The following is a 20,679-nucleotide window of genomic DNA, read 5'->3' on the forward strand; positions in this document are numbered from 1 at the left end:
CATTTTGAGGAACATGCAGTGCAACCCTTCTCTCATCTGTGTTGATATTACAGAAAAGAAAAGGTCTCTGTAAAGTCAAACCTAGGGAATCATGCAGAAATTATTTTGCGGCCAATAAGATTTTAACCGTCGTTGCACTATTCATTCTTGAAACTGTATGTTTGGTGCACAAATATAAAACGGAGTTTTGACTTTATTTCTTCTCCTTATGCTACTCGTAATAGCATATTCAATATTAGACTTCCTATACCTAACTCAACATTAATCAAGGATTCCATTTTTTTTATAATGGTGGAAAATTATTCAATCTGACCAACGTACAATTCAAAAAAGCAGTTAGAAATTTGCTAGCTGATAGACCCTATTATAGCTTCCAAGAGTATTTCAATGAATCGTTTCAAAACCTGTATTCCATTTTATATTTATTTTTATTGTATTTGTACCTATTTTATTCAAACCTTTATTAATTGCCAGTTTTTATCTATACACCATTAGTTATGCTTATATATATACCTACAAATCTTTGTCGGTAGGATACAAAACCTTCTGACAATAAAGTATATTTTGATTGATTTGATTTATTGAAACTCGTGTTTTACGATACTGCCCGGTTTGACCAACATATCATCATTTGTGACAGCTTCCACAGTTCAATTTGTACACTATATTGGGTTACATGTCTTGAGGTGTTTTTATTTTTTGTTTCGATAAAAAATGATTTCCAACTGTATTTTCATTTTAAAAGGCCACTTAATTCAGTCATTTAAGCTTAAATTAGGTAAGAATCTCGGAATTCGAGATACCCAGCTGTAAGTCTGTAAATACTTGTATATTGACACCCTAAAAGTTGTCTCAAAACCTACATATGGTAGAGTGTAAGCAACTATTAAATTTCAAGGTTAAAGGTCACAAAAATCGGTTTTTTGCGCTTTTTTTGGAAATATCTCATTTTCTATGGGTTTTTTGCTATTTGTATTTATTATCAATATTGTAGAATACAAAATTCTCTACAAATTTTGTGAAAAAAAAATGTTTATACGGTGAACCGTTTTCGAGATAGAGGGCGGAGAGCGCGCGGTCACAGCATCACTTCAGGTCAACCGGTGCCTCCGGTCGAAAACGCGCCATATATAGTTGATGAACTATCGATAAATCAATGATTATAAATATTTGTCAATTTTTATTAACTATTATATTATATTTTATCATTTTCTTCATGCATTAAATCTATATCTATTCAATAATACTGATAACCGTTTACTAAAATTAAAAAATAATTAAGAGAAAAACAACAAGAAATTTTCTTTAAAAAAGTTGGGAAAGGTAATGTAAAAACGGAGATATACTCGACTAAAAGTTTTGATAATTATCCTCATTCTAAAAAACATATTTTATTTCTGCACGCATTAAGTGGCTGTGACACAACTTCTGCGCTTTTTAAAAAGGGAAAAAAATCATTTTTAAAAGTTTTTGAGAAACTGACAAATTTGGATGAACTAGCTGCAGCATTTGAGGAAGAAAATTGTTCGGCCCAGAGATTATTAGAGAGTGGAACTCAAACCTTATTGGCAGTCTATAATGCTCCGAAATCTGTGAAAAGTCCGATCATCTTCGTTATATGCATTACGTCAAGTCTACAATACTTAATAAACCTGTGCAGCTTTCAAATATTCCACCAACAAGTTCAGCTGCTCATCAACATTTCAACCGTGTATATTATCAAGTTCAAACTTGGTTAAGACATGATTTGGAACCCCAGGTATGGGGTTGGGCAATGCGAAACGATTTTCTGGAGCCTATCATGACAATTTTACCACCTGCTCCAGAAGATTTGCTAAATACAATTTTCTGCAACTGCAAGAGTGGTTGTGGTTCGCGATGCGGATGCAGGAAAGCGGGCTTGCAATGCTCTTTAGTTTGTGGCCAATGTAATGGGCAAGCTTGTCTCAATGCTCTACCATATCAGAGCGACATTAACGAAGATGGAACCTTTGACCCCGAAATCATGGAAGAACTTGAGACAAATGTCGTTGAAGACGATAATGAAGACCAGTTTGAAATTTACCAGCAGCCAGAAGACGACGATGAAGAGGAAGAAGATGATTAAAATTATAAATTGTAGTTTTTGTACCCTTTATTCCATTTCTTTACTTTCAATAAAAATAAATGTATTCAATGATATTTTTTAATAAAAAGATTAATTCATAATTTATTTGTTTTTTTTTTCATCATGTAAAAAGTTATAAATATTAATTAGGTTAAGATTCAAATATAATTCATATATTTTCATTAACGATTCTGCAATTACATGGGCAGGTAAGTGTTGTTAAATAAATTAATACTGAATAAAAAGTGGATAAGTAAGGAAAAAAATGATAAAATATAATATAATAGTTTATAAAAATTGACAAATATTTATAATCATTGATTTATCGATTTATCGCTATATATGGAGCGTTTTCGACCGGAGGCACCGGTTGACCTGAAGTGATGCTGTGACCGCGTGCTCTCCGCCCTCTATCTCGAAAACGGTTCACCGTATAAAAATTTTTTTAAACAAAATTTGTAGAGAATTTTGTATTCTACAATATTGATAATAAATACAAATAGCAAAAAACCCATAGGAAATGAGATATTTCCAAAAAAAGCGCAAAAAACCGATTTTTGTGACCTTTGACCTTGAAATTTAATAGTTGCTTACACCCTTCCAGATGTAGCTTTTCAGACAACTTTTAGGGTGTCAATATACAAGTATTTACAGACTTACATATGGGTATCTCGAATTACGAGGTGAACTTACTATAATGACTGGACTAACTTTAATTTGTTTGGTACTGAGTAGCATTCCAAGTTTATCAGGTAAATTTTCAACAAATGGAATTTTGTGATAATTGGGTTTCACCCCTGTATTTTGGGAAGAGGAACTTTTTTCTTTATTTATTTTTCTAATAAGGGCTCTAGTATAATTATTTTTTACCAGGCAATTGCTCTTGATTTCAAATTCCGTATAATGTTGTTTCACTCTTAAAGTTAAATAACGATGAGATTGGAACCTTTGGTGTGAAAGTTTTTCGAGATCAATTGCCCTAACACCAAACTGATATTTTTGCACTAGACGCGCGTTTCGCCAACAAAGTTAGCATCCTCAGGAGAAGAAAATTGATACCTAGTCTAGTCTGGTTAGTCCTTATATACTAAAATTTATAACCTGAGGTTGTATACCTGAAGTCCAATATGGAATTTTTCGGTAATTAACTACCTGCAAGTTCTTAGTAATTATTCTCTTCTTAACAAAGATTAAAAAGCGGGCTAAACGGGATGGGTCCCTTATCGCCATTCATGCTGTTTTTACATTTTGCTATTTCAAGACTCTCACATGCATCGAGTAGCCTGGTGTCATGCACATGCCTAATCAGTTTCAGATTGTTTTCACCAATTCTGTAGTCCTTGTCTAGAGCATGTGTGAAATACGGAAGGATAGAAAAATCCAGTGTCGCCCAACATGCTCTAGACAAGGACCACAGAATTGGTGAAAACAATCTGAAACTGATTAAGCATGTGCATGACACCAGGCTACTCGATGCAAGTGAGAGTCTAGAAATAGCAAAATGTAAAAACAGCATGAATGGCGATAAGGGACCCATCCCGTTTAGCCCGCTTTTCAATCTTCTGTTAGGAAGAGAATAATTACTAAGAACTTGCAGGTAGTTAATTACCGAGAAATTCCATATTGGACTTCAGGTATACAACCTCAGGTAATACATTTTAGTATATAAGGACTAACCAGACTAGACTAGTTATCAATTTTCTTCTCCTGAGGATGCTAACTTTGTTGGCGAAACGCGCGTCGTGTGCAAAAATATCAGTTTGGTGTTAGGGCAATTGATCTCGAAAAAAGTTATTCAACTCTTAAAGTTGTTTTAAAAAATAATTTAAACATCTCTTAGAAAAAGCTGGTTTATGATACCAGTCTACCTTTAAAATTCGGTTTGCATCTTTAATTATTTTAGTATCTAGAAATCCTAATGAATTGTTTCCTTTCATTTCAAGAGTAAATTTCAGTTTTGGATAAAAACTATGAAAAGTAGCTAATATTTCAGTTTGTTTATTTTTTGGAATGGAAATAACAATATCGTCAACAAATTTTTTTGAAAAAAAGGCAATGAAAATGACAGTCGTAGTCTCTGCACGTGATGATTCAAATGACAGTGACCTGTAAAGATGACCTGTTAGACATCGTAGTTCATCCCTACTGTAGTCCAACAACTGTTTGGTATGAAGTTTCGAAGGGTGAATAAACGCCTTAGACTGAACCAATCCTGGAAGATTCTGCCAGGAGTCCATAAATCTTCTTGCCATCCAGGTGTTCAATCTTTGTTTGGCGAAGCCTAAAGCGATGTTTTGGTCCCATGAAGCTCCCTGCATTGCCTTCCAGGCCAGTATAGCCAGGAATCCAAACCAGAGACACTCTGTTAAGTCTTCCTATTGAGAAGAGTCGTTTTTGGTAATTTGCTACCAATTTAGACGTTTCTCGGTAGGAACCAAGAGCTTCCAACGCCGCTTGACTGTCCGAGAATATTTTTATTGACTTGTTCATGAGGTTGGATTCTTCCAATCTCTCCACATACAATTCAATAGCGTAAATTTTTGCTTGAAATACAGTCGCATAGGTTCCTAGGCAGATTGATATCTCTGTTCTGGGTCTGCGACTGAAAACACCCGCACCAGAACCTGATAAGATGTTTTTCTTCCATCTGTGAACCAACAACTATCTCCTCTTAATATGTCCTTTCCCTGGAGGATCCAGTCCTCTCTACTAGGTTCCTAGGTAAGTTCTATAAACATATTATGTGCAACATGTATTGGTTGAAAAAAAATTGATTCGTGACTAGAATAAATTTCCAAAATAAGACGGTTGAATAATCGCACAATGTGACAGTACTTTTCAATATTTGAACAAAAATTGTAATGCCAATAACAATGGTAATATAGCAGATCATAGGAAAGAAAAGTGTATAAGTACTTCCAATCTGAGATTTCTTTCACCAACTAGTTAGAACATTCACACTAAATTAATATCTTGTACATAAAAAATAAAACAACCAACCCATTTGTCTCATGCTAAAGATACATTCATCAATAGAATATCATTTGGAGTTTATTTTTGTCTGAAACCAAACCATGTAAATATCTAGCAGCACCACCCCATAAGTTTTTTATTTTCAGGTAGTCTGTGTCAGACCCTTCTGGCATTTCTTGAGATAACATCCCTCATTTGTGACCCAGAAATTCGTATTTCCTGTCTTCCTAACAGTGTTGCCATTTGAACAATTCACGCATCTTTTGAAACAACTTTGGAAAAGTATTTAACTTTGTTTCAGTTGAAATATTCGCAATTTTACTTGTCAAAAATATCTGTTTGAAATATGTTTTTTCCGTTAAGTAGCTATCGCACCCCTACGAACGACAACCCTCACAAGTCGAAACTTGTGCAAGCTAAGGATTAACGAGGTCTTAACTTTTAACGTGTGATTCCGAACACGGGTTGCCAAAATGATACAGTTGTATAACGATGAAGAAACATAATGTAATGTAGAGATTTGTGCTAGTATAAGAAAACTGGATTTCAATAAAATAAAAAGTAAGCCGACAACTTTCGATCTGTGAATTGAAGAAATGGCGACAATCGTCAAATTTGTGTAGACATTCTGAGAGAACAACATTATCAATTATAAAACCGTAATTTAGTATATCTGAGAAGTTGAAATTGAGCTATAGCTCAGAGGATTCAGAATGAAATACAAACAATGTATTTTATTGATTTTATAGCACCCGAAAAATTGCAGTTGTTATTGACAAAATAAGATAAAACAGAATGGCATTTAGTTTTTCGTTAACAACTCAAAAACTAGCAATACTTGAGAAAAAGTTCGATCTATCTCCAATGGAGATATTGTTGAAATATCTACCAAGTTATCTTTTAATCATATTCCGTATCTCTTGAGTTTAAATTATATACGTGATTTTATCAATACTTATCTAACTCGTGCCCCGTTTTATGAGATCAATTATTTGTATTCTACTATGTTTTACTTTAGATATATTGTTATCAGTTATGAAAGTTTGAATGTGTTGCTATTGTCTAATTAAAAAAATAACTCCAAGCTTTGACAAAAATTCTTTTAATAAAAAAACAGGAGCACTTTCAGAAAAAAAACTTATCTTATTATAATATATAAAGTGAAATTATAGCAAAATATATATAAGTGATGCAATAAAAAGTGAAATATTATACGAAAAACCAAATGCCTTAACTTTTGCATCTTAATTTGTTAGTAACAACTGCAATTTCTTGTGTGCTGTTGAATAATTCAAATACATTTTTACGCGTGATTCTGACTCTATCCCTCATTTGTTAAGAGTTTTATGTATATTCAACATACAATTCAGCTTGTTAACTATTAAAATATATTTTTCATTGACCAGCTGTCGTATCCCTACGAACTACAACCCTCAAAAGTCTAAACTGGCAAAGGATTAACGCGGTCTTACCTTTTAACGTGTGAGTCCCAACTTGTCTAATTATTTTTAATACTATAGAGAGAAATTATTTTTGTGTACTGAAGTGTTTATCAACTGTCATTTTAGTTATAATACACACAAATAATGAAATATTGTCAACGATTAGTCGACTTCACATATTCAGGTGAATATTTTAGATCGGGGTGCCACTAATTTCTGCCCTTGCCAAACCAGATAAATTTTCACCTTCTATATACAGCATACAATCTGATCCAAAAAAAAAAACAAGATCAAAAACAAAAAAACTACCAATACCCAAAATTACTGTCTAAATAAACATAACTATTTTTACAAGCTACAAGTGACATATATGACTTATTTCACATCTATTTCAAACATATTATTAGCTACCCAAAACAAAGAACACGTATGTTTGTGAAGTGGAATATTGGAATGTAGGCTTGGGAAATTGGAAATTCACGATTCTATTAGTCGACTGTGATGTATACAGAATGATTCAATGAATTAGTTTGCAATATCACGATATGACAAGATTCCTTTGCTTGATTTCTACATTCATCTGTTTTTAATCAAAATGTAATTTTTCGAAATGATTATCAATGGGAGCACAGAGGGGGAATTTCTGCAGTATTTCAGAAAAACTTTTATTCGAACTCAATTATTTTTTCTTCAAATGTCAAAGTTGCAGAGTTTTCAAACTGACATTTATACAGGATGGGCCATCGAAAACTTGACATGTACGTTTTGAGTACTAATCTTGCAAATCCTAAAAAACTCTCAGACAGGTAGATTTTTATTGGGAGGGGGACAGTTTTTTCCCCATTTACAGCGTCGTCACTTCAACTCCGGAGCAGAGGGGTGAATAACCCTTGGAATTTTAATAGGTAATAGGGGGCGAGTCGCACATTGTTTGAAAGATCTTGGAATTCTCTAAACAACGGTGTAAATTTTTTTTAATTTGAACGAACCACATTAAATTTAGAGTTGAAGTTACTTACTTCATTATCATGTTAGCATATGCTCAAAATGGGCACCTCCAGCTTCCATGCAATAATAGAGATTCTGCTGGAAACGTTCTCGAACATTGTAGAGCTTTTTTGGAGTGATTTGGCAACATTCATTTGTGATTCGTTGCCGTAAATCTTCGGGTGATCCAGGAGAGGAGGAGTACAGTAAATTCTGCTTTTCAAATAACTCCACAGAAAGAAATCTAACGGCGAAAGGTCTGGTGATCGTGGTGGCCATTCGATAATGCCCCGCTTCCCAATCCAGTGATCCGGAAAAGTCTGATCTAAATACTGCCGAACAGGCAGCATAGTACGGAGGAAACCCATCTTGTTGAAATATTAACAGATCCTCCCGACAATTGTGTGGTCATTTTCAATAATATCAGTGAGAAGGGGATTAATAGTATCTTCCAGAAGCTCTAGATACATTTGTCCGGTTAAATTGCCTTCTAAAAACAATGGACCAACAATACGGTCACCAAAAATTCTAGCACATACATTTAATTTTTGTGGACGTTGAGTATGCACTTCATGAAAAATGTGAGGATTTGAATCAGCCCAATAGCGACAATTATGGCGATTAACTGTGCCATTTAGAAAAAAACAACATTCATCACTGAAGCAAATGTTGCATACAAAATGTGGATTTTCCACCGCTCGTTCACTAACCAACTCGCAAAATTGCAAGCGTCGATCGAAGTCATCTTCATTCAGTTCTTGCGTTAATTTAATCTTGTAAGGATGCATTTTGTGGGTTTTTAAAATACGCCGAATGCTATTTCGTGACACGCCAGAAAGAAATGCTAACTTTCTTGTGTTCAAAGTATGGTCAAGCTCAACACGGCCCAGAATTGCCACTTGTGTCGCCTCATTTGTTACTGGTGGTTCGAATTGCCGTTTTTTATTTGCTACAGATCCAGTTGTGCGAAATTTTGCAACTAAATCGAAAACGCACTGTCGCGACAGATTCTTCCCATGTTGTTGATTGAACAGTTCAGCGGCTCTCGCAGCACAACGTCTATTTCCATAGTACAGTTCAATCAACTCAACCCTCTCTGCAGTTGTGTGAACCATTGTTTCTTTAGCAAAACTTAACGGCACTCACTACTAGTAATAATGTAGATCTCACTTTTAACATAAAAATTAGAAATAGAATCAGCATTTACACCATTTCTCAATTGTAATAGTCCTCTTATCAGAGAAGAACTAAAAAATTAACAAAAAAGTAGCGTAAGTTCGAAATACATTCCAACTGAGCAGTGGCGTACAACAATTTATTGCTATCAACAATATTGAAAAAGTGAATTATCGGAATGAAAACTTTTAAAGACGTCCAAATTTTAAAAAATGTACACCATTGTTTAAAGAATTCCAAGATCTTTCAAACGATGTGCGACTCGCCCCCTATTCCCTATTAAAATTACACCCACGTCACTTCACCCCTCTACTCCGGGGTTGAAGTGACGACGCTGTAAATGGGGAAAAACTGTCTGAACGTTTTTTCGGATTTGCAAGATCAGTACCCAAAACCGCCATGTCAAGTTTTCGATGGCCCACCCTGTATACTTAAATTGACGTTCATCTCCAATCAAATTCCAATCAGCATTACTTTGGTAAAATATCAAATTTTTTGCCTATTTTTAACTTATTGCTATGTGATGTCGCAATTTTAGGACAATTTTACTCTACCAATTCAAACTGAACCAAAGCGCTGCCAAAACCGCCCGAAAAATTAACCAGGAGTTTGGCCTGGTTTATTGGTTAATCTTCGTTTCGAAGATTTTAGCCTCGAAGATGAGCACCAAAGTGTCGACCTACAGTAATCCAGGAAGAATATTTGAGGACTCTGGTGGAGAATGCTCCATTACAAACGGTGAGCACGATGGTGGAAAAACTGAGCTTTGGCTCCTATAAGGTTATTGATGTATTCGAGGTCTATTCTTGTTTGCTTTTGCGCTACCAAAACGACCCTTTTTTTGATCGGATCGTCACTGCCTCACCCAGTATACTCCTCAGACCTCTCGCCAACCGACTACCATCTTTTCAAGCATCTCGATCTCACCGGTAGAACCTCCGCCAATCAGGACCAGGCAAAAACGGCATTTGTCGACTTCATCGCATCCCGAGCACATAATTTTCATGCTGACGGAATCAATCGACTTGTGTTACGTTGGCAAAAGTGCACTGATTCAAATGACGCGTATTTCGAAAAAATTTAATATGTATTCACTCAGATATCACAGTACAAAGTAGACTTATTAAAACGTACAAAACCTTTGAAACAACCTAATATCTACTTGTGATGCACTGTTTGGAACCTTTGGTGTAGTAATGAATATTACTGGAGTTTAATCCCAATACCAAATCGTTATTTACAACACCTCGTCACGTGTTTCAATCACCAAGTGTCGAGGTGTGAAAAATAACGGTTTGGTGTTGAAGATGATCACTTGGTGATTGAAACACGTGTCGAGGTGTTAAAAATAACGGTTTGGTGTTGAAGATGATCACTTGGTGATTGAAACACGTGTCGAGATGTTATAAATAACGGTTTGGTGTTGAAGATGATCAATTGGTGATTGAAACACGTGTCGAGGTGTTAAAAATAACGGTTTGGTGTTGAAGATGATCACTTGGTGATTGAAACACGTGTCGAAGTGTTAAAAATAACGATTTGGTGTTGAGAATAAACTCCAGTAATATTCATTTTTTAACCTAGTATCTACTGATTGTGTTTCAAAAGATTCTCATTTTTCACGCTTGAAAAAACGATTTTCAATAAATTGCTGCTGCGTTGAAACTGTCATTCAGTTCATTTATTCAAAAGGTCTCTACAAAGGTTTTCCCGTATTTGGTTCCAAGTCAACTCTTCAAGTACTATTAATGTACCTTATCGACCCCTTTTTTGACCATGTCTCGTACCATATATTTTGCTACCTTGAGTGTCCTTCAAAATTTTATTCTCGATGTTTGGAACGGGACCCGAAATTTCTTCTAAATACGGAAGAATCACATCCACGGCAAGATTAGGAATTTTGAAGGTAAAGTTATGGGTACTTATGGATGTAGGCAATGAAGAAATGTAGAACCACGTGAGGGAATGCGATAGAACAGTGATCTGCCTGCCTGTTGCCCGATAAATTGAACGGCTTTCAACGAGCAATTTTCTAGAATGCGAAAAAAATGACAAGCGGCAGCCAATACTTTACACATTTCTTTTCCAAATGACCTCGACTCATTTCAAAAATTACATTTGTATAAAAAAAGGGATGATTGTAGAAATCATGCATTGGGAACTTGTACTATCACGGTAAATGTTTCCAAAATATCATAAAAGATAATTCCGAATTTGGTCAGCTACAAAAAAGTTGGTATTCATTCAATAGACATAGGCCATAGCGGATAAAGATTTCGTTTGTAGTCTGGGTCGCAAGATGCTTTTTTTTTGGAACTTCTGTCCAAGGGCACCGAAAATTATGATCCAGGGTTCCTTCGATTCGGAATGACCTCTAGCAAGTTTTTGAAAAATTTCAAGAGGGGCTCAAAAAATTGCAAAACTTATAAACAGTTTAGTAAAAAAAGGGGGGTTGGTTTTTTGCAAATATCTCGGAAAATATTAAAGGTATCCTAGATTCGAAAAAAAATCCTTAAAGAGGGGGAAATTTCCTAAGAAAAGTCCCACCTTCCGGAACCCCATCACCAATATTTATAATTTTGATTTAGAGGCGAAAATAGCGCAAAAACCTCTTCTTGGAGCTTTTCTTGAAAGCCTTCAAAAATTCCCGTTGGAAAAATAAAAAAAATTTAGATTTTCCACTTTGTTATTAATAATCAAAGACATTAAAAGGTGAAAAATTCATTTAAAGCAATGAAATTATTTTTTATTTTTCAAATTTATTCGTATTCTTATTATTTAAAGTTACATAAAAATGATTTTTCATAATATCTAGTTCTAAGTATTTGTTTAAAAAAATTATAAACAGATATATTGTTTATAGGATATTTGAAATTTTTTTACAAACTTTTTTAGTATTTTTCAAAAAGTGACACATGGTTGTTTTTGTTTTTTTGGTAGTATTTAAAAAAATATATCGTAAAAATGTATTTTTTTAAAACAAATTGCTTATTGAATAAATAAAGAAAATATAAATGAAAAAAACGCTTTATTTCAGAATATCAAAGAGAAATAGAAATGATGATTTAAAAAAAAATCGTTCCTTAATATTCATATTAAGAGCTAAAAAATATGAAAAATCATTTTTATGTAACTTTAAATAAGAATACGAATAAATTTGGATAATGATTAAAAAAAAATTCCATTGCTTCAATTGCTTCAAAACCGAATTTTTTAAATTTTTTCAACGGGAATCTTTTTTGAAGGCTTTCAAGAAAAGCTCCAAGAAGTGAATAAAATTTGAGGTTTTGAATTTAAAAATTATCAGGGTCTTTATGTAAATTTAAAACTTGTAAAAATTAGTTAATTAACTAATGTATAAGTTGTGGAATTGGCCGCGGTGGTAGTGCGTCCGACTCACGATCGGAAGATCGTGGGTTCGATTCCCGCCTCGATCAGATATTTTTCTCGGAAAAATTTTTCTGGTTGAAACGGGGATGATTTTGCAACCGTGTTAGGAATCACACGTTAAAAGGTAAGACCTCGTTAGTCCTTAGCTCGCAGAAGTTTCTAAACTTCTGAGAGTTGTCGTTCGTATGGGGGCGACAGCTGATTAACGGAAAAACAGATTTTAAACAGATTTTTTAAAACAAATATCTAATAAAATAATCACGGAAAAAAATTCCCACGGATTTTCGGATAGAGTTCCGGGAAGTGAGACTTTTTTAGGAAATTTCCTCCTCTATAAGGATTTTTTTCAAATTTCGGGTATCTTTAATGTTTTCCGAGATATTTGCAAAAAACCAAACCCCTCTTACTAACTTTTTTATAACTTTTGCAATTTTTTCGAGCCCCTTTTGAAATTTTTCAAAAAGTTGTTAGAGCTCATTCCCAATTGAATGAGCCATGAATAATAATTTTCGGTGCCCTTGGACAGGAGTTCCAAAGAAATGATCGTGTGGCCCAGACCATTGGATCAGATGTATTTTTTCTACGTTGGCTGCACCGTGTATCTGTCATTAGTGTCAATTGTCATGTAGATATTTGTTTTCTACGGAAGCGCAGAAGTGCCACATATTTTTATTATTAGTTTCTTGGAAATTACGACTTTGAATCTCAAAATTTCGACTTTTATCTCGAGATTTCGACTTCAATATCGTAATTTCGACTCCAATCTGGAAATTTCGACTTTAATCTCGAAATATTGACTTTAGTTTTGAAATTTCAACTTTAATCTTATAATTTCGACTTTGATCTCGTAATTCCGAAATTTACGACTTCAAACTCGAAATTTCGACTTCAATCTCGAAATATGGACTTTAGTCTTGAAATTTCGACTTCAATCTCGTAATTTCGAAATTTCGACTTAATCTCGTAATTCCGAAATTACGACTTCAAACTCGAAATTTCGACTTCAATCTCGTAATTTCGAAATTTCGACTTAATCTCGTAATTCCGAAATTACGACTTCAAACTCGAAATTTCGACTTCAAACTCGAAATTTCGACTTCAAACTCGAAATTTCGACTTCAATCTCGTAATTTCGAAATTACAACTTCAAACTCGAAATTTCGACTTTAATCTCGAAATATTGACTTTAGTTTTGAAATTTCGACTTTAATCTCGTAATTCCGAAATTTACGACTTCAAACTCGAAATTTCGACTTTAATCTCGTTATTTCGAAATTTCGACATTAATCTCGAAATATTGACTTTAGTCTTGAAATTTCGACTTTAATCTCGTAATTTCGAAATTTCGACTTTAATCTCATAATTCCGAAATTACAACTTTAAACTCGAAATTTCGACTTCGAACTCGAATTTTCGACTTCAATTTCGAAATTTCGACTTTAATATCGTAATTTCGAAATTACGACTTCAAACTCGAAATTTCGACTTCAAACTCGAAATTTCGACTTTAATCTAGTAATTTCGAAATTATGACTTCAAACTCGAAATTTCGACTTCAATCTCGAAATTTCGACTTTAATCTCGTTATTTCGAGACTCGAAATTTCGACTTCATTCTCGAAATTTCGACTTTAATCTCGTAATTTTGAAATTATGACTTCAAACTCGAAATTTCGATTTCAATCTCGAAATTTCGAATTTAATGTTGAAATTTTGACTTTAATCTCGAAATTTTAACTTTAATCTCGTAATTTGGAAATTACGACTTCAAACTCGAAATTTCGACTTTAATCTCGTAATTTCGAAATTACGACTTCAAACTCGAAATTTCGACTTCAATCTCGAAATTTCGACTTTAATCTCGAAATTTCGAGTTTGAAGTCGTAATTTCGAGATAAAAGTCGAAATTTTCAGATTATAGTCGAAATTTCGAGATTCAAAGTCGTTATTTCCAAGATACAAATAATAAAAATGTGTGGCCCTTTTGCACTTCCGTACTTTACCGACCATATATATCGATAATTTATTTGTTTGGAACATTTATATTTTTTACGAGTTGGCTATCCCGTGTTAGCTGTATTATATAGTTGATGTTTGTAATGTTTATTTGCTGCTTCCATTCTATTAAATTACCATTTGATTTTCTTGATACTTAGTGGAAGTAACGAAGTGAACGATTAACATGACAACTGACACACAGAATAGTCAGCTCAGAAATATCAATCCATATGAAATTCTCATCCGATATGGTCCATTACCACTAATTTTTGTCAAACACTTCATAATGATTGTGCCGTGGATTTTCCGTCTATCCAATTTGTTTTGAGTAAGTAATTCGCAGCTACCAGCAAAGGGGACTACCTGGACCCAAAAGAGCTACTGCTGAAATTGTAAATAATGCATTATGGTTAAACAGGCAGTGAGTGCATCGAGAAAGAAAAGTGGAGGAAAGGCGATGAGAAAAAATAATATGTACAACAAAAGATACAACAGAGAGAACCAAACGCCGCTACTAAAGGTGTGTAGGTAGTAGAACCATTCCGTGTTTTTACCTTTCGCTGTCGGAGGGCTAAGAGTCGGTATCAGAACGGCGTTGCAGTAATCTTGGTGTTTGCAGCACTCCATTACAAAGGTTTTATTTAGGGAATTTGGGTGGCAGAACATTGGATTGAAGGCGGGAAGTGATAGATTCGGGCTCAGGCACCTAAATTTACATCAATTGTACAAAGCGAATTCAAATTTAGCGCATGGGAATCGGTTATAATTTCTTGTACGTCCGAATATTTCCGACAGACTTTTTGAGACTAGCGGGGTATTTCCAAAAAAGACAGATGTTTTTCTACACAATTGAATAGTCAAAGGTAAAACTGCCAAAGGCGTAGAATAAATCCAATACAAGCAAAGTTTCCAAAAACCAGAACTGTAACAGTTTGCAGGAGTTTGTATACAGTGTGTCAATTTCAAAACTTACAATGGGCTATATCTCACAAACGTAAGCTGATATCGAAAAATGCTTGAAACGGTTTCTAGGATAGTAGGGGGAAACTGAAGTGACATGAAAGAGAACTCACCCCCATCAACCCCCTAGGCCCCACCCTCCAAAACTCAAAAAGTTTAAATTGCAAACCCCTTCTTGTGATACATCACTGAAAAGACTATAAATAATGCTATCCAATGGTTTAATTAATAATTGTACAGGGTGAAGCAATAATTGTGAAACTTTTGCCTAAACGGAATATTTAATGAGGTTTTTGTTGAACTACAAATTTATTAAAAATGTCAATTAAGTAAATGTTCAAAGTGGGTTCCGTTTTTTTTTTGTGAACAATAATACAGCCTGAAGCAATAATTGTGAAACTTTTGCCTAAACGGAATATTTAATGAGGTTTTTGTTGAACTACAAATTTATTAAAAATGTCAATTAAGTAAATGTTCAAAGTGGGTTCCGTTTTTTTTTTGTGAACAATAATACAGCCTATTGTCAAAGTCTGCACGAACTTTAATATCAGCCGGCTTACTATGACTTTTTTATTTGTAATGCTACCTCTCGGACTATTATTTTAAATGATAAGTGTCCGTCGATTCCCTTTTATTAAATAAAAACTTATTTTGCCGTTTTTGCAAAACAAGTTGGAAAGATCTGTTTTTTTTGTTCTGTCAGAGTCAATAATTTTTGGTTTTGGTTTTGGTTTGTTTAAGACTTTTTAATGTGATTAGTTTTCGTCATTTGTACGATCTGTACTGTCATTCAGCTGTAGTTGTCACGATGGTTTACAGTATACCTGAGCGCGTGAAGATAATTTTCATATTTGCCTCCCAGAACCACTGTTATTTAAAAACAGCTCAAATATTTCATGAAAGGCATCCGGACAAAACTGTAAGTCACATGTACGTCTACGATTTAGTTGAAAAGTTTAGAGAAACGGGATCAGTTCAAAATAAAAAAGAAATGTCCCAAGATTACTGAATGAAGCAACCCAAATTGAGATCCTTGGAAATTTTGCAATGGAGCCTACTGCATCAACACGTCAAGTATCTGCAATGACAGGACTTTCACATGAGTCAGTTAGAAAGGTGTTGAAATTACATAAGAACTAGGCAATGATTATCCATACCGACGAATTGAGTTTTGTGAACTCATGACTGAAAGAACTCGCGTTGAACCGAGAATGTTAAAAAGTATTTGTTTCAGTGATGAATGTACTTTTATGCTGAACGATAATGTAAATAAATAAAACTGTCGGTACTGGAGTGATGGGAACTCTCATCAAAGAAGATCTCACTCAATATCCTGAAAAACTGCCTTGTTCATACCAGGCAATTTAAGTGGCGACATTTATCTCTATATGCTGGAAAACACCCACGAACCTTTAATTGAGCATGAATTATAGAACCAAAGGGACGACCAAGGCAACCTAGCTGTAGATGAAGAGGTGCTGCACTTCCAACAAGATGAAGCACCTCCTCACTATGCAGCTCCAGTAGGCACTGGTTGGATACTAATTATCCGAACAAATGGATTGAAAGGAGAGGTCCCATTGAGTGGCCACCGAGGTCACCAGACTTGGCGCCACCTGACTTTTTTCTGTGGGATCACCTCAAGTCAGTTGTTTATAAAACTCAACCTGCGTTATTTGGGGAATTGCGAGAAAGAATTACGCAAGCAAGTCGCGCCATTATTAGAACAACATTTGCCAAAGTTCGTGCAGAATTTGTGAATAGGCTGTATTATCGTTTACAAAACAACGGAACCCACTTTGAACATTCACTTAATTGACATTTTTAATAAATTTGCAATTCAACAAAAACCTCATTAAATATTCCATTTAAGCCAAAGTTTCACAATTATTTGTTTGAAGGTGGTTGACAATGACAATGGAAGTCCGAACTGATGAAATTTCACAATTATTGCTTCACCTTGTACAATTATCAATTAAATCATTGGATAGCATTTTTTATAGTATTTTCAATGATGTATCACAAGTAGGGGTTTGAGATTTAAACTTTTTGAGTTTTGGTGGGTGGGGCCTAGGGGGTTGATGGGGGTGAGTTCTCTTTCATGTCACTTTAGTTCCCCTTTACTATCCTAGAAACGGTTTCAAGCATTTTCCGATATTAGCTTTCGGTCGTGAGATATAGCCCATTGTATGTTTTGAAATTGACACACTGTATAGTGCTTGATTTGGACAAATGAATGGTTTTCAACTTTTTAATTCCAACATAAACCCGTGATGATAACTGTAAATAGCTTCGTTTTAACAAAATGCTTACCTCTTCTGAGGAAAGTCTCTACAATAGAAAAAAAGTCCTATGGTTTGACCGATGCTTGCCCCAAGTTCAACATGTTCAAGTAACAAGGTCATAACTGAAGATTTCTTCGCAAATTGAATATAACTTACTAATACTGTTTACTGTGATTTTCACTATGAGAGGTTTATAGAACTAAGACACGTGTTTTGCTTCATGATAACAATAGCTTCCTCGATGAGGATCAGATCCCCTGAAAATTGACAAAGTGACAAAGAAAGGTGAACACCCATTTATATTTCAATAATTTTTACTTACATACTTGACAGATAATAGCAAACAAACGAGTAAGTTTTCAGTTAAATTGGATGATCGTGAAACTAGTGAAGTTAAGTAGTGTGTTGCAAATCCTCGATGTCTTATACACTTATACACACGATGTCTTATACACTCGTGCATACGTCTGAGCATTGTCCTGATAAGATGGTCTATATCCTGTTGGGTATCTCATTCCACTCTACTTTTAACTCATGTCTAAGTGCTCCCAAAGCCTGTGGGGGCTGTTGTAAATTCAGCAGTCTGCGACCAAGAATATCCCACACATGTTCGATCGGTGAAAGATCGGGCAATATGGGTGGCCATGGTAAGCAGTTAATGCCATGCTGATCCATGAAGCCACATGCGGTCTAGCGTTGTCTTGTTGAAATATGGGGTTCTTGATGGTCTCAAGGTATGAAAGGAGACGAGGATCCACTACTTCGTGAATGGAACGAAGAGCTGTCATGTTGCCTCTAATAAAGACTAAAGATGTTCTGCTACCATATGCAATGGTACCTTATACCATTGAACCAACAGTATGGTGAACATGCCTCTCGACATAAAACTGGGGATCTCGTCTTTCACCACGACGCGCTGTCTCTGCACCAGTGCAATCGGTTGCATCGATGCTCGAGAGCCAGTGGCAACACCCAATAGGGATTGTAGGATTTTTCCTACAACTATTCAGTTTAGAATCATTTCATTTCGTTATTGATTTTTATTTTTGTATTATACATTCTTGTTGGGAAATTAACTTTTCATAACTCTATTATCGAGCAGTCGTACAAAATATCCACCTGCTTGGGTTTTTCATGTTATTTCTTTCATTTTAATTTTTACTCAGGATTCTTGTATTTTTTCATCGCATATTATTGGCTTTTTACTGGCCTCAACATAAATACACATGCAAAACATTATTGAAATATTTTCAATATAAATGGGTGTTTACCTTTCTTTGTCACTCAGTATATAAATACCGTCAAACTTGCGAAAACTTTTTTTTACACCTTTATTTGGTAATCGTATGTTCAGAACCATTCACTGAAAAAAGGTACAGGTACGACAGATTCTTCAATTTCTTCCATGCTAATGCGAGAACTATCATTCAAAATGTGAAGATCAAATCGTAAGGTTCTAATCTTGGACCTCTTTTATTTTTAATTTTTATTAATGACTTGTCAACCTCTTTCAATATTCCTAGCCTAGTATTTGCAGACGACCTGAAACTATATTATAAAATCGACGACATTACTGACTGCCAACGACGACATTACTGACTGTAGATGTAATCAAATTCATGTCAAATGTAACAAAAAAGCGAACTTTTAATGTACGATTATTCAATCAACAAATTCACAACCAACCGCGTACATGAGATAGACTATTCAACTAATACAAATATGCATTTACTTTGGAAAAAAAAGCACTAAATAGCTAATAATATTTTTTATGACTTCATTATTTCAACAAGTTGGTGGGGCAGGACATTTTAGTCGAGGTTTTGGTGAAACCGTATGAGAAATGCCTTCCTGTTTTTTATCAAATTATGTGTAGTTTCACCTAAAAAATCAACTGCCGGAAATAAAATTTCAGCAATGGGGAATGTTCCTCCTGACGAAAATCAAGTAGTTTTCATAAAAGAGCTCTAAAACAACGCATTTTAAACTTATCATTTCAACCTTTTTCTTTAAAAAAATATTTAAATACTTAAAAAAGAGGAATGAAATAAAGCATTCAACATTTGAAGGGATTCATTTCTATTTCACCATTTAGCAACATCGGTTATAGCTAATAAAGGACAATGAATCTGTTACCTTTATGAGACAAAGATGACATATTTCAGAGGCGTGCTGTTCTGTTTACTTATGTTCCGAGTTCCGAGACATTCTGTGACATATGACATTTTGTGCACCTAACCTATCTTCCTCTATATAAATAAATAACAAAACAACTGTTGTTTATGTGGCTTGTGGAGATGGTATTGAACTATAATTTATGTTTTGCCTTAATTGTTGATTTATAAAGATTATTTTCCTTTTTTAAAGTAGAATATCTAGGTACGTATAAATTATTTCAACTTGATATAGGCGTTGTTGCCAATATGTGAATTAGAAACAAATCCTTTTAAAAATTGAAACCCAACATTTGGAAACATCAATTTGAATACTTTTCGAAGTGAATTTGAAAAACTCATAAATTAAACTCAACTTTATTTTGTTCAAACTTGAATTTGCTGTAATAACCCAAATTGAGGAACATTCCCCATTGCCCGGACATTTAATTAACTACCATTAGCCAGAATTTTCGCAGAGGGTAAAAATTTGGAGATTCGTCAAAACGAAGCTAATTATGAAAACTCTTTATGAGCAATAATGAAAAAGGATCCTGGGCTGCGGATTATGGGTACATCTACACATATTGTCATTAGTAGGTAGTTGTATTCATTCGTTCAACACATACAAAGAGTGTGATAAATCTAAAAAATAACCCATAATAACCCATATAATTTACTTTCAGTGAGTATATATATTGAGAAAAATCGAAAACATATTCATTTAAAACACATATGTGAAAAACGTCATCAATTGGAAGTACCCGCCAAAGATAATTTTCCTGCAATAAAATTCCATCTGGTTTTTGTTCGAGGATGTTTGCAAGGAGCAAATTTTTTCCTGGAGAATCTTTTGTTTTTTGGTGTGTTCGGTTTTGCTCAGTCAAATGTCTGTACTTAGTCGATAATATAATAAATAACAGACACTTATATCAATAGCAGATAAAGTTTTATTTCATTCATTCATTACATAAATATTAATTCACATCTTCTTAATCAACTATGAATCCCAAATTGATAAAATGTGATCATAAAATATAGGGACAATTCTAAGTGAACGAGGGACCTACTAGAAAAATAGTTCATACAGAGTAAATTCAAACTAAAATGTAATTATACCATTGAAAGTACTGTTATTATATTTTGAGTAATGCATCTCCAGTAAAAAGTGAATTCGACAAAATTGTGCCGAATATTTCAACGGGTTAC

At 34.3% G+C, this 20,679-nt stretch overlaps 1 protein-coding gene across 7 annotated transcripts in view; it reads right to left on the minus strand.

Annotated features, from left to right (window-relative positions):
- The window catches only part of babo (TGF-beta receptor type-1 babo), a 76,458-nt gene that overhangs the window by 32,783 nt on the left and 22,996 nt on the right, over positions 1-20,679 (minus strand). For 2 of the 7 annotated variants that reach the window (XM_074176925.1, XM_074176923.1), the window contains exon 3: positions 14,627-14,778. The exons of 3 other annotated variants lie outside the window; for them this stretch is intronic. In XM_074176925.1, coding sequence (XP_074033026.1) covers positions 14,627-14,778 — 152 coding nt within the window. Of the gene's footprint in view, positions 1-7,541; positions 7,568-14,626; positions 14,779-17,345; positions 17,453-20,679 lie in introns of those variants that run through there. 2 more of the 7 variants (XM_074176926.1, XM_074176927.1) reach the window with 2 other exon arrangements.

Source organism: Leptinotarsa decemlineata, unplaced genomic scaffold (genome assembly GCF_025532065.1).
Source record: "Leptinotarsa decemlineata unplaced genomic scaffold, Ldec_3_MD MMD2_tig00002082_RagTag_RagTag, whole genome shotgun sequence".
NCBI classification, from domain to species: Eukaryota; Metazoa; Arthropoda; class Insecta; order Coleoptera; family Chrysomelidae; genus Leptinotarsa; species Leptinotarsa decemlineata.